The 22,986-nt window shown below is 42.8% G+C and overlaps 1 protein-coding gene across 2 annotated transcripts in view; it reads right to left on the reverse strand.

The window, feature by feature from the left end:
- Nucleotides 1-203: 203 nt before the first annotated feature.
- Nucleotides 204-22,986, reverse strand: part of LOC111852062 (eph receptor A6) — a 157,471-nt gene continuing 134,688 nt past the window's right edge. Inside the window, exons 9-17 of one of the 2 annotated variants that reach the window (XM_072700268.1) lie at nt 17,395-17,465; nt 16,003-16,128; nt 15,424-15,609; nt 10,733-10,794; nt 9,369-9,578; nt 6,815-6,964; nt 2,680-2,873; nt 2,344-2,493; nt 204-1,300 (exon numbers count right to left, since the gene is read on the reverse strand). In XM_072700268.1, coding sequence (XP_072556369.1) covers nt 1,186-1,300; nt 2,344-2,493; nt 2,680-2,873; nt 6,815-6,964; nt 9,369-9,578; nt 10,733-10,794; nt 15,424-15,609; nt 16,003-16,128; nt 17,395-17,465 — 1,264 coding nt within the window. In that variant the 3' untranslated portion in view covers nt 204-1,185. The remainder of the gene's footprint in view (nt 1,301-2,343; nt 2,494-2,679; nt 2,874-6,814; nt 6,965-9,368; nt 9,579-10,732; nt 10,795-15,423; nt 15,610-16,002; nt 16,129-17,394; nt 17,466-22,986) is intronic. The other variant, XM_072700269.1, reaches the window with a different exon arrangement.

Raw genomic sequence — 22,986 nt, forward strand, 5'->3', positions numbered from 1 at the left:
TATGTTTTTTTTTTTTTAGCATTTAAACACAAAAAGAACAGGATAAAACCAGAAGAGCATATACTGTACTAAACACATCTAAGCACATTTATCAAAACAGTAATTTGTAAAGTAAGAAAATAAATGTATCCAAACAATGTGTAAAGTAAAAAAAAAAACCCAATGTGTCCTGCCCCGATCGTCCGCTCCTTCTGTGTCCGCTTTAACCCCGTGTGGAATACCCGTTGGTCAGCTGTTTCTGGTTGTTATCATTAGTCCTCTGTATTTAGTCTGCATTTAAGTTTGTTTCCCCAGTCCGGTCATTGTATTGTCTGTCTGCGTTTTGCCTGCCTTACCTGTAATTAAACCCCGTATTCCCCGATACCCTGACGTCTGCGCCTTTGTCTCCGTTCCGTCCCCGCTCGGCACGACAATATTATAATTAAACGTATTAATGGTTTATTATTAATGATATTAAAATAATTAATAAGAAATCTTTATTTTTAAATGTCTTTTATTATATTATAATAATTACTGTTACTGTCTATCATTGTCTAAATGTATTTTTACTGTCTAAATATATGTATTCAGCTAGTGTAAACATGCACGATGCTATCACAGCCAATGCGAGACTGAGACTGAAGCGTTACCCTTTGTTTCCGCTGAGAGACGTGCCACGTGACTCATTTCCTCGTGCGTACAAGTTATCTTAGGTCGGCGTTCACGATTCGACTTCTGAGATTCAGATCGAGTTCTAGGTCATTTTTTTCCGAACTGGTTGGTTCGACTTTTAAGAAATTCGAGTTCTAATGAGTTCGAGTAATGAGGTACCACTGTATTATGATTTCTACTTTAAAATAATGAATACATTAGTTTGATTTGCATTTTTGATAGCAGCTACAGGGTCACAAAACATAGAAAATAGTAGTAGATCACATCCCCAAATCTACCATACAATTCTAAATATCAATGCCGTTGCTGCAGACACAAACACTTGTTGCAACAAGAAATACAATCTCCTTTTGAGCAGCAAACGTTATGAGGGTCATTGTTCCTTGTCTGGCTAATGCAGCTGCATTCAAGCCCAGTCTGGACTGTTGAGTTCATTTCACGGAAGTCAGAGGATGTCAGTTTGTAGGGTGAAAAAGACAGACGGGACTCTCCACATGGAGAAGCAGCCCGACCCGGCTCGACCCAAGCGCTGCCTCATACGTGGAATGCGTCGTCGTGGACATGCAGCAGCTGCAGCCGTAATGTCTGTATGCTGCTCACTATCCGTCTCTGGTGGCCAATTAACGTCACTCCAATTTGCCTGACATCCCTTGGAAGAGGGAAAGGGAGAGAGAATGTAGCATTCACGTATAGACACGCATGCAAATCTGTGTCTACCCCTCACAAAGCCCAACATGGACAAACTTGCACAAACAGGCACCCACATGCTGAAACACACAGCACACCAATGAAAAGCCATTTCTGGTACAAATTGAAATGAGAACATTTTTCTTAAGTGTTAATTAGGAGTCTAACGATACCGTTTGCCCATGGTTCAGTATGTATCACGGTTTTGGGGGCATCATAGTGGAAAGGTTTCTGTATCCTTGTATTTAAAATTAAAAACACATCACCCTTTAATTAAATAATGAACTGTTTATTTTTCCAAATAACCATATATTTCGCTTAGTCACATCACTGTGTAACAGTACATGCTATACTATCGAACCGTTTAGTATTCCCCCGATGGTTCGATACACACACGTCAGCCATGGTATTACAATACGCCTCTCATTTTCCTATACGTACTGGTGCAAATATAAGATGGTGTTTCCTGCCACCCCTAAAAAAAATGACAAAAAACTAGGGTCGCCTTATTTTCAAGGACTCAAACTTAAATGTCATTATACAACAACAGATGGCGTACCGAACGGCTCGATAATATACCGTGGCCTCAAAACTGTGATATATACCGGACTGTGGGCAAACAGTATCTATACACCCCTAGTATTGATGAAATGTCTGGACTGGTTTATTTAATGATTTATTATTAACTCAGGGTTGCCAAATTTGGTCAGCTGGCTGGAGTGGGCTTTTCAATTCGAAACAAGTCTGCAGTCTCTGCACACACATGCACATGCATTTACATGTATGTAAGTTTTATTACCCTGTGAATAGTTTATTAAGTTTGCAAACTACCCCGGCACTTTTGACATGGCTAATTTTAAGTTTATAATGGAATTATATAGATTTGCTGTAAGATTTCTCACATGAGTGTGAGAGTCTGAAAGCATGAGCCAGATGTGTGAGAGGTGGCAACCCTGAATAACTATTAGGAAACATGTAACCTTCGTATCTCTTTGTAGAACTCACTCAATGGTCATTCTTGAGACAGAGTCCAGTGTAGTGTAGCCTGCAGCCAAGAAATAACTCTTGTATTGGCTCATTTTAATTGAGTCCAGCCAATCACTAATAGAGATGAACAGGGGGTAGTCGGAGACATCTCCGGGGGATTCCGGGAAACTGTGTAGATTGATTAAAAAAAAAAAAGGAAAAGGTAAGATACAGAAAAAGTAGCTTGGATTCTATTTGGTGTCAATCTACAGGTCAAACAGAATGAGGCAGCCAATTAACAGCCCTCAGACTGTTTAGTTTAACATTTTCCTTTCCCACCAGAGCTGGTCAGCCTTAGTATCTTCTAAGCCCCACCTTTGGATATCTTCCACCAGCATGAGCAGGCTGCTGGGGTTACGGATCAGCTTGTCCAGGAAGCTGACGACGTCGGTGAACTTGGGCCGAAGGCTCCTCTCCTTATTCCAGCAATGCAGCATGAGTTGATGCAGAGCTACAGGGCAGCCCATAGGCGCAGGTAGACGGTAGCCCTCCTCTATGGACAGGATAACCTGCAAAGGCACCATCCCGGTCAAGCCCATGGCTGAACAGAGCCTGCAAGCCCCCAGCGCACGACAGTCAGCAGACACAGACTGTCACCTCGTCACAAACCCCCCCCCCCTTGGTGGAGGGTTCCCCCATTTATCCTCTTTGTCTACTTGCCCAGGAATGTGTGAAGACCTATGGAAAGTTTCCCATCTCCATCAATTTACAGAGGACAGTCCTAAGTGATTGCAGATTTGTCTTGTTGGCCTGGGAAAGTGCACTAACACCTTCAGCTAAGACATGGCAGCTAAAGACTGGCAGGGTCTTCATGTGGCTTGTGTGGACAGCGAAAAATAACGTAGCCGCTAAGGTAACAGTGAGCTTCCCTCCCCGTCTGCCATCCTGTGTTCGGGTTTGGTTGGCGTACATGTATGTTCGGAACACCAACATTCCTGCCTGCTGCACCATGCGAGGGCATCTGTAACCACTACACACGTGGCTGAAGGCAACTGCAGAGACACACGTGATGGCACAATCACTCTTAGAGTGTGGATCACAGTTTTTGGATCAGTGATGGATTTTACCCATCAAATACATGTTGTTGATACTCCATCCATCCATCTTCTATCTGCATGTTCAGTGCAGGATTGTGTAGAGCCAGGAGCCTATCCCAGGTCGCACTGGGCAGAAGGCAAGGGAAATCCTACAAGCAAGTGTTACTGATACAGGGGCTCTTTAGTTCTGAGGCATATTCATCACAGAAAATGTGCCTCGTAAAATCTGAGAGCAGTGCCTTAATGGAATTTCAGATCTCGCCTTCCTAATTATTTGATTAAATATGGATCCTGCAATATCCAGATCGTGAATCCAAGAACCACTAAGTCGACGAGAGACATCGTTCTTTTTCATTTGCTGTATAAAAAAACCCTGAAAGGTCTCATCCCTGGCTAGTATATTCAGGAAAACACAGCAGCATCACACTGCACTTCTACAGTCTTACCATCTTCCAGTGTAAAATTACTGCATCTGCTTAACCCCATCTGCCCTCTGGGGACTTCTTAGAAGAAGAATCGCATCAGGTAACAAATCGATCAGTTGGAGTACCATGGTATAGACTCACTGCTCATGGTGCCCTCCATCCATTTGCTAAATGTATCTTGTCTCTATGGCTTTTGTTAAAACAGAGCTACTCTGAAATCCCATGGGGAAGTGTGGTAGGCAAGCAGTTAAAGACCTGGAGATGTAACCAAATGTTTCAAATTCAACCACACTCACCTTGAATTGTTTTAGTAAATTATTCAGTTGTATATCATAAAGTATAAAACTGTACTCAATAGAAGATACTTTATATTCATCGGTGGGTGAAGCTACTCCATTTTACTTACACGGATCGATCCATACATCATTTTCAAATAATGGTAATAGGGGTATTGTTTTATCATACCGTGGTTAGAAAGTAAACATAAAAAGTATCCATGTGAATAAATCTTTGAAGACATTTGCAATATGATTTAAGCATCAGTTGTAGCCAGTTTTTAGTGTCTCATGTGTCCAGTGCCGACTCAAGAGAAGCAGCAGGAGCAGCAGAAAGCTGCCTCCCCCCCCCCCAAACATACATATTCTTTGAAAGTGCAAGCCTTTGAATAACTGTCTGGGGAAAGTAAAATTTTTTTCAGCCTTAACAGATAAAACCATACAAAATCTACAGAGGCCTACCAGTGTCACAACTGCAAAATACAGACTTAAAAGGCTTTGGCAAGTGCTGGGTCTTAGGCTGTAAGTGGAAAATAACTAGGGATGCTGGATGCAGATTAATGTTCTCTGTATTATTTTATTCGTAATCCAGATTGTTATGGGCTGTGGAGGAATGATGGGAAGGACACTGGTTGAGAATTAAGCAAGAGTCCCAAGACTTCGATACCACGTCAATGACGAGGCTCGAGTTTCGTTTGTTGGCTACATTATCTGCATACGACATCGTAAATCAGTACCTCATAAATAAATGCATTACTTTTACAAAAGAATAAACAGTTTGGTAATTTAACAGTCAGTATTTCTGCTCAATAATTTTCATCCTGCTATGACCCTCCTTATAGTGTCCTGGGTCAGTGAGTCAGTAAGTAATTTATAGCTTTCGATTTCAAAGCAAAAATATATGTTATATATGTATAGTCCTGGGAGGAGGAGAGCTATATGCAAACTTTTTGTGTTCCAATTACTGTAGTGTATGATTAACCCCTACTCAACCCTAACCTAAGTAAGTAAGTAATACGTAATTTATATTAGAGCATAAGAACATAAGAAATTTACAAACGAGAGGGGGCCATTTGGCCCATTAAGTTCATTTGGGGAGAACTTAACTAATAGCTCAGAGTTGTTAAAATCTTATCTAGCACTTATTTAAAGGAAGCCAGGGTTTTAGCTTCCGTTACACTAGCAGGAAGACTATTTCATACTCTAACTACACGCTGTGTAAAGAAGCGCTTCCTCAAATTTATTTTAAAATGTCCTCCCGCTAATTTCCACTTATGGCTACGAGTTCTAGTATTTAAACTAATATTGAAATATTGAAATTTGGCTGAACAGCATCCAGACCCGTTACAATCTTATAGACCTGGATCATGTCCCCCCTTAGTCTCCTTTGCTCAAGGTTAAACAGATTCAGCTCAGCTAACCTCTCCTCATAGGACATTCCTCTAAGACCAGGAATCATTCTCGTAACCCTCCTTTGCACCTTTTGTAAGGCAGCAATGTCCTTCTTAAGGTATGATGACCAAACCTGCACACAATATTCTAGGTGGGGTCTTACCAAGGAATTATATAAATGTAACATCACCTCCTTTAACTTAAACTCCACACACCTAGAGATATAACCCAACATTCTATTGGCCTTTTTTATTGCTTCCCCACACTGGCGAGAGTGGGACATGGAAGCATCAACATAAACACCGAGATCTTTCTCGTAATCAGCTACCTTTATTTCAGTGGAACCCATAAAATATCTGTACTTTATATTTCTGCTCCCTGCATGGATTACCTTGCATTTATCTGTGTTAAATTTCATCTGCCAGGTATCAGCCCATTCGCTAATTAAATCCAGTTCCTGTTGTAGCCCCTTTGCTGCTAGATCAGTATCTGCTACACCACCCACCTTGGTGTCGTCTGCAAATTTAACCAGTTTACTGTATGTATTGGTGTCAATATCATTAATGTAAATTAGGAACAATAGTGGTCCTAAAATTGAACCCTGCGGTACCCCACTATGAACGCAGGCCCACTGTGACATTGTGCCTCTTATAACTACTGGCTACTTCCTGTCAGTTAACCAGTTTTCGATCCAAGCTGCCACAGTTCCTAAAATCCCTGCAGCTTTGAGCTTTAGCAAGAGCCGTTTGTGGGGGACAACATCAAACGCCTTATGGAAATCTAAGTAGATGACATCGTAGGCCTTTTTGTGATCAATTTCACTTGTAGCTTCCTCAAAGAACTCTAGTAGATTCATTAAACAGGATCTACCTCTCCTAAATCAATGTTGGCTATCCCTCAGAATGTTATTTGCATCCAGGTAATCTACCATTTTCACTTGGATTATAGCTTCCATTATTTTTCCAGTAATGCTAGTTAAACTGATTGGCCTATAGTTTGCTGGATTACTTCTATCCCCTTTTTTGAATATGGGTGTTATATTAGCATGCTTCCAATCAGAAGGTACCACACCAGCAGATAACGATTTCTGGAATATTAAAGTTAAAGGTTGGCTAATAATATCCCTCATCTCTTTTAAAACTATAGGTAAGATACCATCAGGGCCCTGCGATTTATTTATTTTGAGTTTAGCTAGGCTTAGTACCACATCAGCCTCAGTTATATATACATATACTCAAAGTTAAGGGATGACATAATATGTTTCTGCCATGACCCTGGTGGCAATTAAAAAAAAAAAACTCAAGGAGTAAGAAGAGCTCACATCCTGATTGGACATCTCCCAGTACGGCCGCTCCCCATAGGACATCACTTCCCACATGACGATGCCATAGCTCCATGCATCACTGGCAGATGAGAACTTCCTGTAGGCAATGGCCTCAGGAGATGTCCATCGGATGGGTATTTTTCCACCCTGAAAAAAAAATCGCAGAACCTTTAACAGACTGTAGATACTCCCAGTTATTTGAAACCAGAGTTATTTTAGAATTCTGTATGCCCAAAGTACACAAGTACAAATACACAATAGAACACATTAATTTTCAACAGTTCCTTATCTAGTGACACAGTAGTTCAGGGCTTAGGGCACAGCCTGGTCATGATGCCAGCCAAACACACACAGACACACACACACACACACACACACACACAGTCGTGTAATCATCTTTTTGGGGACCGCTCATTCATTTCTATGGGAAAAGTGCTAATGCTAACTATGACAACCATAACCCCTACCTAACCATAACCATAAGTAACCAAACAAAATACAAGAGTTTTTGCATTTTTTTTTTTTCATTGCAGTCATGGATTTTTATAAAACTGGTCCCCATAACGTAAAAAAAAAAACGGGTATTCATCACGTTGTGGGGACATTTGGTCCCCACAAGGTAAGATATACCTGGACACACACACACACACACACAGGTTTGTAATTATATCTTTGTGGGGACTCTCCATTCATTCCTATGGGCATAACCCTAATCCCAACATGATGACCTTAACCCTTACCCAGCCCTAACCTTAACCATAAGTAACCAAACAAAATAAAGGACTTTTGGCATGTTTAGTTTCTTGATTGCAGTCACAGTTTTATAGAAAATTGTGGTTGTGTGGGGGGACCAGAAATATATCCCCACATCGTAAGAAGTTACGCTTTTTTATCAGAATTTGGTCCCCAAAATGGAATAATTACACAATGACAGACAGACAGGCAAACCCACACACACTGCAAGGAAGGGAGGTACCAGTTTATTGGAAGTACTAGACTGTGTGGAACTGCCAGCATACTTCCAAATAACCCACACTGCACCTTCCCAGCTACAGAGAAGCTGCCGGATTGCTAGCAATGCTAAGTCCACACAAGTTTAAGCAGCATTTCTGATAGCTGAATATACACCATGCTTCACAACCTTCATTTATGAAAATTATTATTCTGTTTAATTCTGCTTTCCCCCCTAACAGTTCATTCATTTTACGAGCATTTTTACGAGTATTTTACGAGTATTTTACGAGTATTCCCCTTGCTGCAGACAGAAGCCGGATGGTTAGTGTCTCATCTCTGGAGCATCTCAGGCTTCCATTGCTACAGTGGTCAAGGCCAGCATTCAGCCAGCCTGCAGACACTGAGGAAGCTGCCCGGCTCATCAATCCTAAGCTCATTATAACTTACTGACTTCGAGGTGCTTTTTACAGAAGTTTTAATACGGCCATAAAACGTAATGCATAGGATAAAATACAGCCCTGTGGTCACAGAAGCATTTCATGGTTAGATTTTATAGATGATTTCACAAGAAAGCTGATTGTACCGTTTTCAAAAGCAAAATATGCACAATAACACTAGAGGGCGCTCTTGTACTAGGCAGAACTAAGCAGAAGCCATAACTGGAAGCACAGACGCAGCATAGGGGTCTAATCTAGATACGTAAAGGAAACGATTATGCAATTTGTAATTAAAATAAAATTTAGAATTACCTGCAATGCAATCAGGAATTAAATTGATGATTGCATATATTCATCATCTTGGAAGTTTTAAGTCATAAATTCACAGTTTTAATGATCTGTGATTTGTTAAAAATTGCAACCTGAGAATAACTTTAGTGCCAGAGTTGAAATCCTGAAATATCATTTACTCAGCACTGTGCTTTAACCTGAGAACTTACAAAGTCTGTGTGTGAAGGAACGAAAAGGGGGAAAAAACTTAATAAAGAGAATGTTGAAGAACTCCAACAAACCCTAAGAATTCACTTTAAGTGGACATTTACAGACTGATCTTGAGGAAAAGTATTTTACACCATCCCAGTGCTAAAGAATATGCCAATAAACGTGCTATTGCCATTAAATATCATTGTCATTAAAAGTATGGAATATGGCTTTGGCCCCCGCTTTCCCCACTGGGACACAGTCAATTCGGATTCTGCACAAATCCACCTTCAAGTCTGCCTGAACATCTGCATGCTCAGATTTCTGGGCCCCTGAAATCCAATAAACCTTCCAGCAGCGGACCACAGAATAAGAGTTAGACTGGTGTTTGCATTGCTCTGAGAGCAGTACCTTATGGGGGGGGTGGGGGGGCACAAGGGGTCACCAAGCTTTGACACGAGTATTTAAAATGGCACGGTGTGGAAGAATATCATGGATATCACAGAGGTGAGGTGTACGTCAGCTGGCGTATGAGGCTTCTTTACTGTGCTGCTCAATTTGGGCTTTTCGAGACGCTTGTCAAAACCAAAAACCTGAAAAATGAGCTTAAGTGGAGCTTTGCACTGCGGCTCCAACAGCGTGTGCCGCTTCCCCTCCCCTGGTAGACAGGCTGCACACACCGTGGTGGTGTAGGCGGCCTCCGGGTCGTCCTCCAGCACCCGCGACAGCCCGAAGTCGGACACCTTGCACACCAGGTTGCTGTTGACCAGGATGTTGCGAGCGGCCAGGTCCCGGTGGACGTAGCCCATGTCGGAGAGGTACTTCATGCCCGAGGCGATGCCGCGCAGCATGCCCACCAGCTGGATCACCGTGAAGTGCCCGTCGTGCTTCTGCAGGAACGGAAATAACAGTGACTGGGAGGGTGGGGGGTCCAGCTGGGGCTGCATGCAGATATCGGGAAGCAGCTGGTCGAATGCCAGCAAATATGTGTCCTTTACCATCTGCAGTGAATGAATGAATGAGCAGGGGATGAAAAATACACCAAGACAGCCTGACATCATTAAGCTACTGTTGTATGAACAAACTTAGAGAGATAGATAGATAGAGAGATAGATAGATGGATGGATGGATGGATGGATGGAGTTTGGGGGGGTGCCCCCCCAGTTGTCTAAGTCGAAATTAATTGGCAAGGTGAACAATCCATTGCCAAAACCAGCATGACACTATGCTCCATGCTGGCACTTTGCATTAGCGGCTCGTTGGCACCCTATAGGTAAACAAAATCATGGGTTGCGTGTACATCAGATACACGCATCAGATACACGCATCAGATACACGCATCAGATACACGCATCAGATACACGCATTAACACATGCAGTGGGTTTTTGTCCCCTCAAGTACAAACATGAAGTTCCGCCTATGGATAGATATTTAAATTCTCCAATCCGGTTAATGTGGCTCTTTTTATCCATACAGGATATCAACTGTAATTAAAATGGCTGAAAGTTCACAGAATCTGCTCAGCAGAAGAGTGAGAATAAGATTTTTTTTTCTTTTTTCTCTTGGTTTAACAAGTGCTGCCAAATGAAGTGACAGCTCATGGAAACAGGTGTGAAACGCTGTGTTGGGGGGATCCTCAAACGGCACGCCCCCTACAGGGCAGGAGTTAATAAGGCCACCGGCAGCAGCACTCACACACTTATTACTATTAATTTATTTTATTTACTTAGCAGATGCTTTCATCCAAAGCGACACAGAACTGAAAGCAGGTCAGCCATTCCCTGGAGAAATTGGGGTTAAGGGCATCACTCGGGGGCGGACTGGTAACATCACTCTGCTGACTGGGTAGGATTCCAACCAGTGACCCTCCAATCATTTTGTAATGACAGCTTCCTAACCTCTGATTAAAAACATATTTAGAAAAGCACTTCAATAGACATAATTTAAGGCGCATATGTCCTTTTCGTTAGTTTCATTCTGTTATTAAGAAAATGAAGTTTATTTATATAGAATTTCTTTTCAATGGTACTGTGCTGTACTCACCCTCAGAAAAGAGTCCAAAGATCCATTTTCCATGTATTCTACTACAATCATAACAGGTCTACCTGAAAAACATGAAGACAAGCCATTTGGCAAAGAGCAAATTATAGCAACATACATAGCGACCTTTGAAATGATTAACTCAACCACAATGCTCAATAGAGTCTGTTGTTTTTGCATATGTAGAGGAGCATAAATCACTTCAGTCGAGTCATAAGTGAATCAGGAAACTGAGTTCATATCTGGTTGATAATGTCCAATGGACATCTGGCTGAGAAGGTCCAATGGACATTTCCTTCCTTCTGAAAGCCACAGAGATTTAACAGAAGATATAAATGTAAGACTAACTCTCTTCTAACTTGCAATCTGTCTCCATGATACTTTAATGTTAGCCTAACATACACAAGAGCACAAAGAACTCACAGTGCTTGGTGCTTTAGATGAATGGTACAAATTCATGCACACATATGCCAGTGTTTTCACAGCTGGCTGTTTACTATGAAAGATTTTTAATGGTTGTTACAGTGGCAACAATTAGGCCTCTTTGAGTCAATGTCACTGACAAGCCCATTTGTCTTTAAATAAGACATTGCAGGTAAATTGCCACTGAAAGGAACAAATGTGATCATCACTCTTCCCAAAAATGTACATCAACTATGCAAATAGGACTGTTTGCAGGTTTTAAAAAATTCTCAGATGCTTGCCCAGAATCGTAAATGAAGGATTCCTTCCTATTCCCTTAACATACAGAGCAGCTAAAACAGTCATTTATAAAAGAAGTGCGATGGCTGGATGTGGTCAGCTTGATTAATTATTTTGCATGTCTAAACACGTCAATTAAAACATCTTGAAAACATTGCTAATTCATAGAGGTTTTCTGGTGAGAGTCTATTTCCTAGAGCCCTTGGAACAGGGGTCTCAAACTACTGCCTTGTGAGGCAGTTTCAAACTGCCCACGATGTTTTGATTTTACTAATTAATCTGCACCTCAAATCAATCTTTACTTTGCATTAGGGATTAAATGGTTTCACTGTAAAATTCTCGACGCTTCGTATTATCTTTTCAAATTTTAATTATCATTAAAACCGTGGTTCATTATCGCGCTTTGAAAAAGTTCTCCAGCATCAACCAAATGTAGCGACAATCACAAGTGTCCATGTGCAAGATGCAACGTGGGTTTGTTCTGTGTCAGTAAAACCATGGAAAAAGGCAGTTACAGGGATCTGGAGATTTTTCAGCCTTTTAAGAGGACTAAGTCTGATGTGATCGTAGTTTGGTTTTTAATCTTCATGACCACCATGCACTTCTTCATAGCGAATGCCAGGTAAGTTAACTTTTAACTCAATGCATGATCATAGAACTTAGGAATGGGGGGAAAATATCATGGTCTAACTTGCTAATAGTTATTCAATAATGTACACTGGAACTTTCAGTATTACCTACTCTAGTAAGAACGCCACGTTGTCAGTGGTGTAGAGAAGATGGCACTTTTTTGCTTCAGCCCCAGAGCTAGTTGAATACCCATTTGCTAAGAATGAATTCCATGTACGTTTGTGTGTGTGTGTGTATATATATATTCCTGAAACAGAAGAGTTTAGACCAGTTTTCTTCTTCTTAATGGATTTTCCAGCATAACTACGATGTGATGGCATTACTAAGCAATCATCAAATGCAGCTAGAGATGCAAACAGGAACCCAAACAAGATTGTCCCATTTCTGAGTGCTACGCTCCTCCTTGCTAGAGTCCAAACAGTTCAAGCAGGTAATATGTATGTTTGGAAGCTTTGTGAGAAACTTTTCTCCACTATGAACTACAATAAACGACAATGTAGGTCCAGGTCATTCTTAGAGTGTCCACTGTCAACTCCCTCGATGCAAATGTTACTCCTCAGAAGCACTGCCAGGTTTCTGGTAGTAACCAGTAAACGAAAACTGACCAAGTCACCAGAATGTCCTCAATATAATTAATCACTGTATACATTTTAATTTCTAGTTGAAATAGATGGGACACTTTTTTTGTATGTCTGTGTGATTTTTCACGTGCCCCCTTGGGGGGACACCACATAGCTAGTGGCCCCCAGGTAATTTGAGTTTTAGACCCCTGCCTTAGATGGATCCGGATTGTTTATCTTTTCTGAAATAGCTTGCTAAAAATCAATCATCAAATGCAGTGATTCTAGTAAACTCATCTTCAGTGCCGTCTTACACCAGTCATTACAATATATTCTGCTTTAATTTTAAATCAGGGAATAAAGTCAACATGGCTATAGTTAGGCAAAATTTAATTTTCACGACTTCATCGAGTGGTTTTAGGATAAATTATGTGATATGGCTGCATAAATTGAAACCTGTGTGAGAAATGACTGCTCTCCTATAACCTAATTTATTTGGCTGGCAGAATTTACACTGTTCATTTCCAGATAAAATGGACCCATCCTCACATTCATACGAATTGCAACACATGCCAAGTGAAAGAAAGGTACAATTCCCTGCATACTATTGAGATAGTAGTGTCAAATCACCCCCCTCCAAATGAACTCATAATTGGCTAACAGTCTGGTATTGCCCCACCCTCCAATATGCTATTCCTGTCAGCCCCGAAATACATTTCATTCAGTCAAACTGAAACATGTTAATTAAAAACAGACTGCATCCAGCTACTCTGAATTCGGCCGGAAATGGCACATGGAAAAAAAAGTAGTTTGGATATCATCTGGAAATGTGCTGGTTGTGTCTCGCAAAGTAAAAAAGAGCGAGGCACGAACGCTGCGGCGGACCATCGAGGATTCACGGCAGGCTGTTCGAAAGTAGCTACAAAAGCATCGTCATATAAAGGAACAAGCACGTAAACACGCACACACTGTAGGGCCAGCGACACATCGGGACCATCACCTGGATGCGGCAGGTAGCGGACAGCTACGCGTAATTCCTCTTCACTGCGCTCCGGCGCCATTCTCTGCTAATTAGTCTCCGAGGCAGTTGGAGAAGGAAAACAGCAGATGGTGTCCTGCTGGGTGCAGAGGCAGCCGACTGGAGCAGCGCTGCCACGGCGGCACGTGTGAGGTGGCTGCGCGCCATTCGGAGAGGTGTGTCATGTGTGAGGGATGATTCGCGTGGAGACTGCCGCGAAGGCGCGCATGCTAATGAAGCTAGCGGTCCCCGTGATGCTGAAGCTGCACCGACACCCGCTATTCGATATAACACACACGTCATGATGACCCAAATATATTCACTCATCAATATCCTTCATTTCATCCCCAGAACGGATTTTCCCATTCTCCACCATATAATCCCAGTGACCGCTACTGGGAGATTCATACAGAATGTCGCTCACTTGGAATTGTACATAACTCAGCTTCACAGGGGATGTGATTGTAGACTGGTAGTCGGAAGACGGCACAAGCCCTTCAAAAATTTACACGAGCCATTATTTACCAGCTCTATATGCTCTTAGAGAAGATCAGTGTTTACTATGGGCAGTCTGTAAAGAATCAATAAAAAATAATAAATTCCACAACACCAATCCAGGCAGGTCTGATTCCTGGTTGCCAGCCTGTTACAGAACACAAAAAAACAAAAAATGTTCTTTGAGTAATGACTTCTTTTCTCCCTGTGGACGTGGGAAGGGTTTCTGTGGTTTCTGATCAGCAAGCGATCTGTGTCCGTGGGGTGGGGCTGGGAGCCACAGGGGGGCGGCGCGGAGCCAGGCCGGAAAATGAGCGAAATGCAGAAGCCGGGAAACGGCCAAGCTGCTGGGAATCCGGAGCGACTCGCGCAAATCTGGGCTCTCAGCAAAGACGGGGCAATTACCGCCTGAACTACAGGTGCCATGACGATTACCGAGGCTGAAAAGACTAATACTGCCTTTACCTCACAAGAACAAAATTTACTTTCAACCTCATCGGATAAGACACAAAAGTGTCTGACACAAAAATGCAGTAAATGTCTTTTAAACAGTTCCTATTTTTACATTATAATAAGTTTGCCTGCTTCCTTTAGGAAGTCATTGATTAGGCACATTAATTAAACATTACTGTTGCTTCTTGACAATGTATCTCAAGATGATGCATCTTCACCGCCTGCTTTTCTAAACAGAGAGGGAGGGGGGGGCGCCATCTCCACTCCAGGATGAGGATTCTCACGCGGTCAAGGTGACGATCATTTGCTCCCGCGCTGATGGGAGTAATCTCTGAAACATTACCTTCTGAGAGATTTCCAGACCATTGCTGTCAGGGGTGTTGTGTGGACTGCAAATCATGGCTTGTGTGGACCACAGAAGCCAAAACAAGCAGAATATGATCATCACGTCCATTTCTGTAACCATTGTCATTACAGACTTTGTACTGCAATCACTGCTGCTTTTCTGGTGTTAGCAGAAGCATGAGGGGTTTTGGACATGCGCCCATAAATGCATATGTAGGCTCTTCTACCTCCTGGCTCAGCAGGCCTCTGAGACATGCTGAGAGCGCCCTCGTGTGGTTCCTGCTTGAGGCTGTGCTGCAGCAGGCCTGCGTCCCCTGAGTCAGAGGTGTATTCCTCTCCCACGCCGTCAGTCTGTCACCTTTACTTAATACATACTAACGGGGCGCGGTGCCGTCTGCCTCCACATGGCAGGCGTATTCAGATAAAAAGCTAGCTCTCCATTCTAGCTACATTTCATCAATTTGATCCATTATTACCATTGTTGTACTTACTTTTAGTGACCACTCCCTCCAGCCGGATGATATTGGGATGGTCAAACTGGCCCATGATGCTGGCCTCCCGTAGGAAGTCCCGCCTCTGCTGGTCCATGTAGCCGCCCTTCAGGGTCTTGATGGCCACGGCGATGTCCTTCTTTCCTGGCGTGCGGAGGCGCCCGCTGCAGACCTCTCCGAACTCACCTGCGGAAACCGGCTCCTTCGCTCATGCCACCCATCACGCCGAACTGCTACTGAGCTCGGGCAGAGCTTTACTGGCTGCACTACTGAAGATTTTCCACTAGGTGGCAATCATGGATTATTCGAAAAGTAACAGTTTGCATGGAGTAATATTAACTTTCAGGGCTTCGAGTAAGTGAAAACTCACAGACGTCATTCTTTATTAAAAATAAATCATATATGCTAAAAGTTGACTTTTATAAGCATTTTTAGTCATAGGAATTAAAGAAATTTTAAAAGTAATTATGCAATTAATAAAGGTATGAATAAATTATACCTATAGTAAATTTTGACTCACGAAATATATTTGAAACCACAGAGCTAAAGTAATCAATAACTCCAAATAAAAGCACCCACCTGCTCCGATTACTCTCTCAATCCGAATGCGGGTGGGATCAATCTCTTTGGCAAACTCATGGACAGCCTGTGTGGGGTCCTCGTAGGTGTCTGGGTCTATGTACGTCTTTATGCCTGGAAAGGGGACTGGGCCGGGCAAACAGGGAGGAGAACTCAGACATGGCAGAGGCAGAGGATGTACTGTGCAGATACAAACAGGATTCAGGCTGTACAAGGGATCCACGATCCTGCTGCTGGCTGCTTTGAGTGCTCTGTTCTCACATTCAGTCGAAAAAGCAAGCATCCAAACGGTGACCTCCAAACGACCTCTGTGCTTGGAAACACAATTCTGGAAAAGGCATCAATATGCAGTTCTGTCTTGATCTATTCTGTCAAACCACCAAAGCCAGTTCTGAAAGCCAGACAGGCTTTCTGTTTGCACAGGACCTGTACACAGAAACAGGAAAGCTGGCGCCATGCGCTGAATGGTTAATGGGGGCTGGGTGGGACCACAGACAGAGGAGAGTAAGTAGCCTTAACACAACTAGTATGCTTTCAAACATGTCTGATTATTTAAGAGTGCAGCGTTTCTGTCTGTGCACCTGCAGGCAATACTCCTTCTTAAAAGGCTCTGGCAGGCCAGCGACGTAACTCAGCCGTGAAAGGGGACCAAAGAAGACCCTAAAACAAAGAGCCTATTTATGCCTCCTGCATCCCACTTGCTGTTTCACCATCCTGCCTGTGTTAATGCACCCCTCCATTTTTTATATCAATCTTTCATCACAGGAGTAAGTTATTCCAGGGAGGTGGATACGGAGACAAGAAAAGAGACAGGCTCTGTCTTTTTTTCAAATGAAGAGCTCAAGATTTTCAGCACAGAGTGATGGAAAGGACAGGCAGAGCTTCAAAACAATGACAGGAAGAGGCCTGAGGGTGTAACGATGACACAAAGTATATGAGGTGCATGCAGGTGGCAATTAGTCACACGCCACAGCTTTGCTTGTTTGAACATAACATCTTAGAAGGCAGAGCAGCCCTTCATACCACCTGTGATTTTCCTGTTCTGCCTCCACCCAAAACAATAACCACTCTGCTTTTCTAACCCGAACTGCAATGATGTGGCACAATCCAAACCCAAAAGTAATGGCACCTTATCACTAACAGACACATTAACACGCGTTACGGATTAACACACATGTAAAGATGCCCTACAGATGACTTTAAATCTAAACGATTGAAACAGCTTACTGTTTCATCTACTAAGATTTATGATGATACATTTTTCTTAATGAATTGAGGTTAACTAGTTTGCCCAGGGGTACAATAAATGAAAACCAACTTGATATGTAAAACAAAACATGGTTGATTGTTTAGATTATGAAACATTAACGCAAACATGAGCTGCAAACTTACTGTGTCCGTTCTGATAGTGCGCTCTGCGCTTCTCGTCAGGTCTCATCTTGGCTTTGATGTACCACTGACACCTAGAACCAGAGCAAGAACACAACTATCAGATGCAGAATGAATCCTAAGCCGCCCGGAGGGAGGGGGATGAGAACACACGGGCCTGATGCGGGGTTCTGTGTTCCTGCACCTCCCTCCAGCTGGACTGCAGCTCTGAAGTGAAGAACCAATGACATGTTTTGAAACAAAGCCTTCGATGCAGCTCACTGGTCCATCCTTCGTGGTCAGTGAGGAGCTGCATGTAAAAACATCCAGTCCATCTTCTGTGCTGCATTAGTACATTTTTAAAAATGTAAAAAAATAAATAAATCATAATCGTTTGACAGGACACATATGACAGGTGTTGCAGCGATTACTGTGTTACACTTCCAACCTCTGCCTTGTGCAAAAATGCTAATGTGCCACAACGGCTGACACTACGATGAGGTGACAGTCCTGAGGATTAGAGGAGAGGGAACAGGTATGGATAAACTTTCAGCGAGTTTCCAGCGTTTTTCTGTATGATCACACTTCAATCACCGTGGTGTCCTGGTAGACGATTCCGACTGGAATCTTGTGACCCTCTACTTGTGGCTTTACTTATCTTTTATGGAATGTTGTAGAATACCTTTCTGAGTGCACCAGGTCTCTCATATTGTCGGCTGTAGGAGTGATGCCGTACAGAGTGCCAGCACCTAAACATCAACAGGTCCTCCTGAGGTGACCAGGCATCCAAATATCTGAGTGTCCTTCTAACCAAACCCATGTCAGGAGTACAACAGAAATGCTGGCAAGAAAGTCACACGGCTTTAAATTCACACAGTGCTGCATGTAGGTATCGAGCAGGGGCGGGGGGCATCTCACTGAAATCCTGCCTACCCAAGTGCACAATAAAAGGGGAAGAGGTGTGAGGGACTGAGACAAACTCGAGAAAAGGAACATTTGCTTTCCAAAGAATGAAACTGAGACCTGACTGTGCAAATGGCTCCCGTGGGTGTTTTAGGCCATAAAGACAGAACACAGTAGGAGAAAAATGAAGTTTGTGGAAGAAAAAAACTATATCAGAAACACGCCTTTCACACTTCTGGCCTGACACAAAGCATTTTTTTTTTAAATGAGTACATTACCAGATGGCACTATTCAATAAACTGAATTCAATAAACTCAAAGCACTAACTGTAATATTTAAACAAAGCATAAATTATGAATTGTAACTCATACTGGGTAACTTTTAACTTAAAGCCAAGGCACCATTTTACAGCACCTATATTCCCCTTGAAAGGTCATAAGCTGTCAAAACAGACCAGCACTAACCTGGGTGTGAGACTGATGGGGGGGGGGGGCAGGTGCAAGACACTTAATTAACAAGAAAATTACAAGGAAGAGCTCTAATCACGGTGGGGAACCTGGATCCAGTATGAAGCTCCGGAGCCCTAACGGGCTCTACGTCTGGGAGAAAATGCCGCTGTCACTTCCTCTCCGTCTCTGCCTCCCTCTCCGCGCAGACGCTGCCAAGGGCCTGGCGGGGGCCATAGCCGGCCGGTTTTATTAGCCACCAGCCGCGGGCAATTGGGGTTGCCGTGTGGTGATCCCCGGGAATGCCATCTGTTTGCCAGGCATGGCTCCGACACCCCTGAGGACACGCTGTTACACTGGGGTTGCGGATGAGGTTGTGAGACGATGAATCCCCAGGAGGATGAGAGGTGTTCACGGAGTGCACAGGGTACCTGACGATGAAGCTCCTGGCTGACAGAAGAAGGAGCACACCAGAGGAGAGATGTTCTGCTACTGCATTAGAAAATAAGTCAGATGTTCCATTCAAAACGTCCATTTTTCAAGAGAGTTGTGCAGATTTTTCATGCAATAATTTTGCTGAAGGGACATCAAAGAATCTCAGGCTTCTTTACGTTTTTTTCTTTTCTCTTTCTGGGTCTTCAAGGGATCCCCAGGACTCGAATGACCTGAGGACGGCTTTCGTTTATTCACTGCTGTGAGATTTCAGACCTCAGGTGACACAGGCTGAAGGTGAGACGTTAAGCTAGCATATGTGCGGAGTGTGTGTCCATGCATGACTGAGGAAAGGTGGCTGTTTGTGTGCTGGGCTGACAGAATCATAAACAAAAAAGCTGAAGGTGAACAACGAAGAGCTGAGACTAGTTGCAAGAGCGCCGGTTTGTATATCAGAGCCACTTACATAAATGGAAAAGATTTCACAAAATCTAAGGTTGGATGGGGCTCAAGTTGAGCATCTGTAATTAGACAAGGCAGAAAACTGTTTGGATTGGTGAGGTTGGGCTCAATTTAACCCCACAAGTATAACCTTAGCTCTGAGTACATTTATGCGTGTTAATGAGGGGGACAGTGCCAGTAAAATTTTTTAATGGTTAAAAGTCTCACTGCCCATTGGCTGTCAGTTATGGTACATAAAGGTCATATGCAAAGCTGTTGTAGGCAATTAAAATTAGTTTTAAAGAAGCATCTGGAGACTGGCACTGCAAGCAATTATGGAAGTACAGGGGTTTCAAAATGGGTTGCATTAGCTTATTCCTGCGTTAACTCTGTAAAGCAAATAACCTGGCTTGCATGTATTTACTTACGTGACACATGTCCAAAGCACAACACAAACGATCAGGGTCAGAGAGCAGGTGGGCATAAGGTCCTCACTCAAGGGTCCAAAAGTGATAAGATTACTCAGCTTGTTGCGGGATTTGAACCAACAACCTTTGCTAGTGCAGGCATATAGCCGTAATCGACTGAACTACACAATGCCTGCCATTCAAACGCTAAAGAGCTAGCACATAACCTCACACAGTGATCACGTGGGTCAAAATTCCATTTATTAATGAATTAGTCCATCATCTATTAATGAATATTAGTTCAGATTGCCAAAATTTATATGTGCTTTTCTAAGGACAGAAGTATTTTTTAATAACTTAATTATTTGTATTTTCTTTTTGCAACTAGAGTTAGGCAAATATATGCAGCTTCAGTAAAAATCGTCTTCACACAAGATACAAAAGATGATTTTAAGCCTTGTGTTCTTCTGGTTTGTGGGAAAAGCTATTTCTCTGAAACTGCTGGACCAAATCACTAACGACCAACACAAATGTATGGTCTAAACCTGCATACTCAGCATAGACTATTAGGGAAGCTGGAGTAAACCTTTAGGTGAACTAGATGCCAAAAGGAGAACAGAAAAGAAAACAGAAGACAAGGCTGTTACAGGGGAATGAAGTCTGGCAGGAAGTATTGATAGGGTAGGAGGACAATCCTGCTGCTGAAGGAGGACACTGGTGAGGTAGGAGGAGGACACTCCTACTACATGAGGAGAATGTTGGTGAGATAGGAGAAGGACACTCCTGTTACATGAGGAGGACGTTTGTGGGGGAGGAGGAGAACACTCCTGATACATGAGGAGGACATTTGTGGGGGAGGAGGACGACACTCATGTTATATGACAAAAACTTTTGTGTGGTAGGAGGAGGACACTCCTGCTGCTGAAGGAGGAAATTTGTGCGATAAAAGGAGGCCACTACTGTTATATAAGGACATTGGTGTGGTAGTAGGAGGACACTGCTGTTACATGAGGAGGACGTTTGTGGGGGAGGAGGAGGACCCTCCTGCTGTTGGAGGAGGACACTGGTGTGGAAGGAGGAAGGCACTCCTGCAAGAGGAGGTGGACATGGTTGGCCTCTTGGTTGCGCAAACAGTAACACCTTTTGGTTCAATCCAATATTATTTAACCCAAAATTATTATTATTACCCCTACATGGGATTTCTTTGGGCCATTTAAAGCACAAATATATTTGAAAATCAAGTGAAGAGCAGAAGCTGGGGTGGGTTACAGGCTCAGCACCACTCTTTATTGGATCCGTGGTCACAAGCTATGGCAGGATGGGTTCATTCCTGTTGAGCTGCATGGTTACAAAGACACAGGAGTCTGTACAAACATCAGTGGCTGTGTGCTAAATGCGACCTTGGGCTCCAGTTATGGTTGAAGGCAGATGCTTCATGTGTAAGTCCAGAAAAGGATGCTACAGTTGCTCAGACAAGAACAACACTTTAGAAAAGAGCTAGCATTTGACTGATATTAAGTTCATTTGAAATGAAATTAAAGTGACGGCTGTTACAACAATAAGAGGGGTCACAGTAATCAAAAGGGTAATTATAGTGCTGAGCCATCATTTCTGTCAAGTGTAATTTGTGTCAAGCTCCTTCCTTTAAACGGGATACCAAACAAATCAGGAAGTCTAATTTAACATCCGATACCTTAAATAATCTTCCCACTAGTACGGAGGTGTTTATATGAAAACACAAAGGCTTGCTACGAGTTGAAGGGGCAGATTAAACACGAGACAAATGGCTGAAAGCCACAGCAAAAGGATGGACCCTGAATGTCCTTTTATTTAGGAGGGAGCGGAATTGCACCAGCCACATTAGCTGTGCCGCCGTTGGCAGCCATTGATGGGATCAATGTGTCAGCGGGAGATGAGCTCAGCCGGCCTTTGTGCTCCTGTCACTCCCGCGTTGTCCTTGAAAATAACGCCCGACGTAAACAGACCTGCTAATACCCTCTGCGTTCTGATGAGATATTATTGACCACTACGGAAAGAGAGCAGCTAATCCAGTGACTGGACGTTTGTTTAACAGTCACGGAAATCTCTCTGTGTAGGTGAATGAATGTAAATATAAAGCTCCGGCCACTGCAGGCAACGTAATAGACCTTAATCTTACTGAAAAGACAAGGTGGGGAATGTGGTGCATATCCTGAATTATAATGTACTGTTTACTCGTCCACCCAAAAATGGCCACATATTACTATTATATGTGTCATATAGAATATGTAAATCATGTATATCCAATATATTTATGCAACTTCTTTGTGGGAGGCACCATTCTTCCAGAAGAAATTCCATTATGGTGGAAGAAAATACAACACCATTCCAGAATATTCCATACATGATCAAATGGTTTGAGATCTGGCGACTAGGATGACCGAGGAATGTGGTTCATACTCATAAAACCCATTAATGCCCTGTCAACGGGGAAATTATATTCCCAGCAGAAAGGCACCCCCCCCCCCCCCCCAGATGTAGGAGATCTCTCAGAAACAGCTTCATATTTAACTGCATCCCCCCCCCCCCCCCCCAACATGTCAAGTGAACTGAAACATACCAAATACCCAGGAACCTGGACCTATCCAATGTTCAGATAAATGACCCTAAGTGTGACAAATTGTTTGGGCAACTCATGAATCACACCTATGCGGAAGCTACTGCTTTAGTTGTACTGTGCATTTTTCATTTACCTTTTGTTCCTGTTAATTTATTTACAGTGAATTTCTTAAGCTCTATGTAATTGCGTCAAAGCAGTTGATTACATACACATGTAGGGCACTCCACATATGGTGACATACCATAGTACACAACTCTATGGGCATATTGGCACATGAACTAAAAAAAGTAATAATGGAAGATTAATTGTGCTGTTTCATCTACACTTAAACTGTGAGTGGGAGAGTCTGCAACAGCACGCTGTCAAACAGGCTCTGAAGATTGGTCTG

This window comes from Paramormyrops kingsleyae, chromosome 16 (genome assembly GCF_048594095.1).
Source record: "Paramormyrops kingsleyae isolate MSU_618 chromosome 16, PKINGS_0.4, whole genome shotgun sequence".
Lineage (NCBI taxonomy): Eukaryota > Metazoa > Chordata > Actinopteri > Osteoglossiformes > Mormyridae > Paramormyrops > Paramormyrops kingsleyae.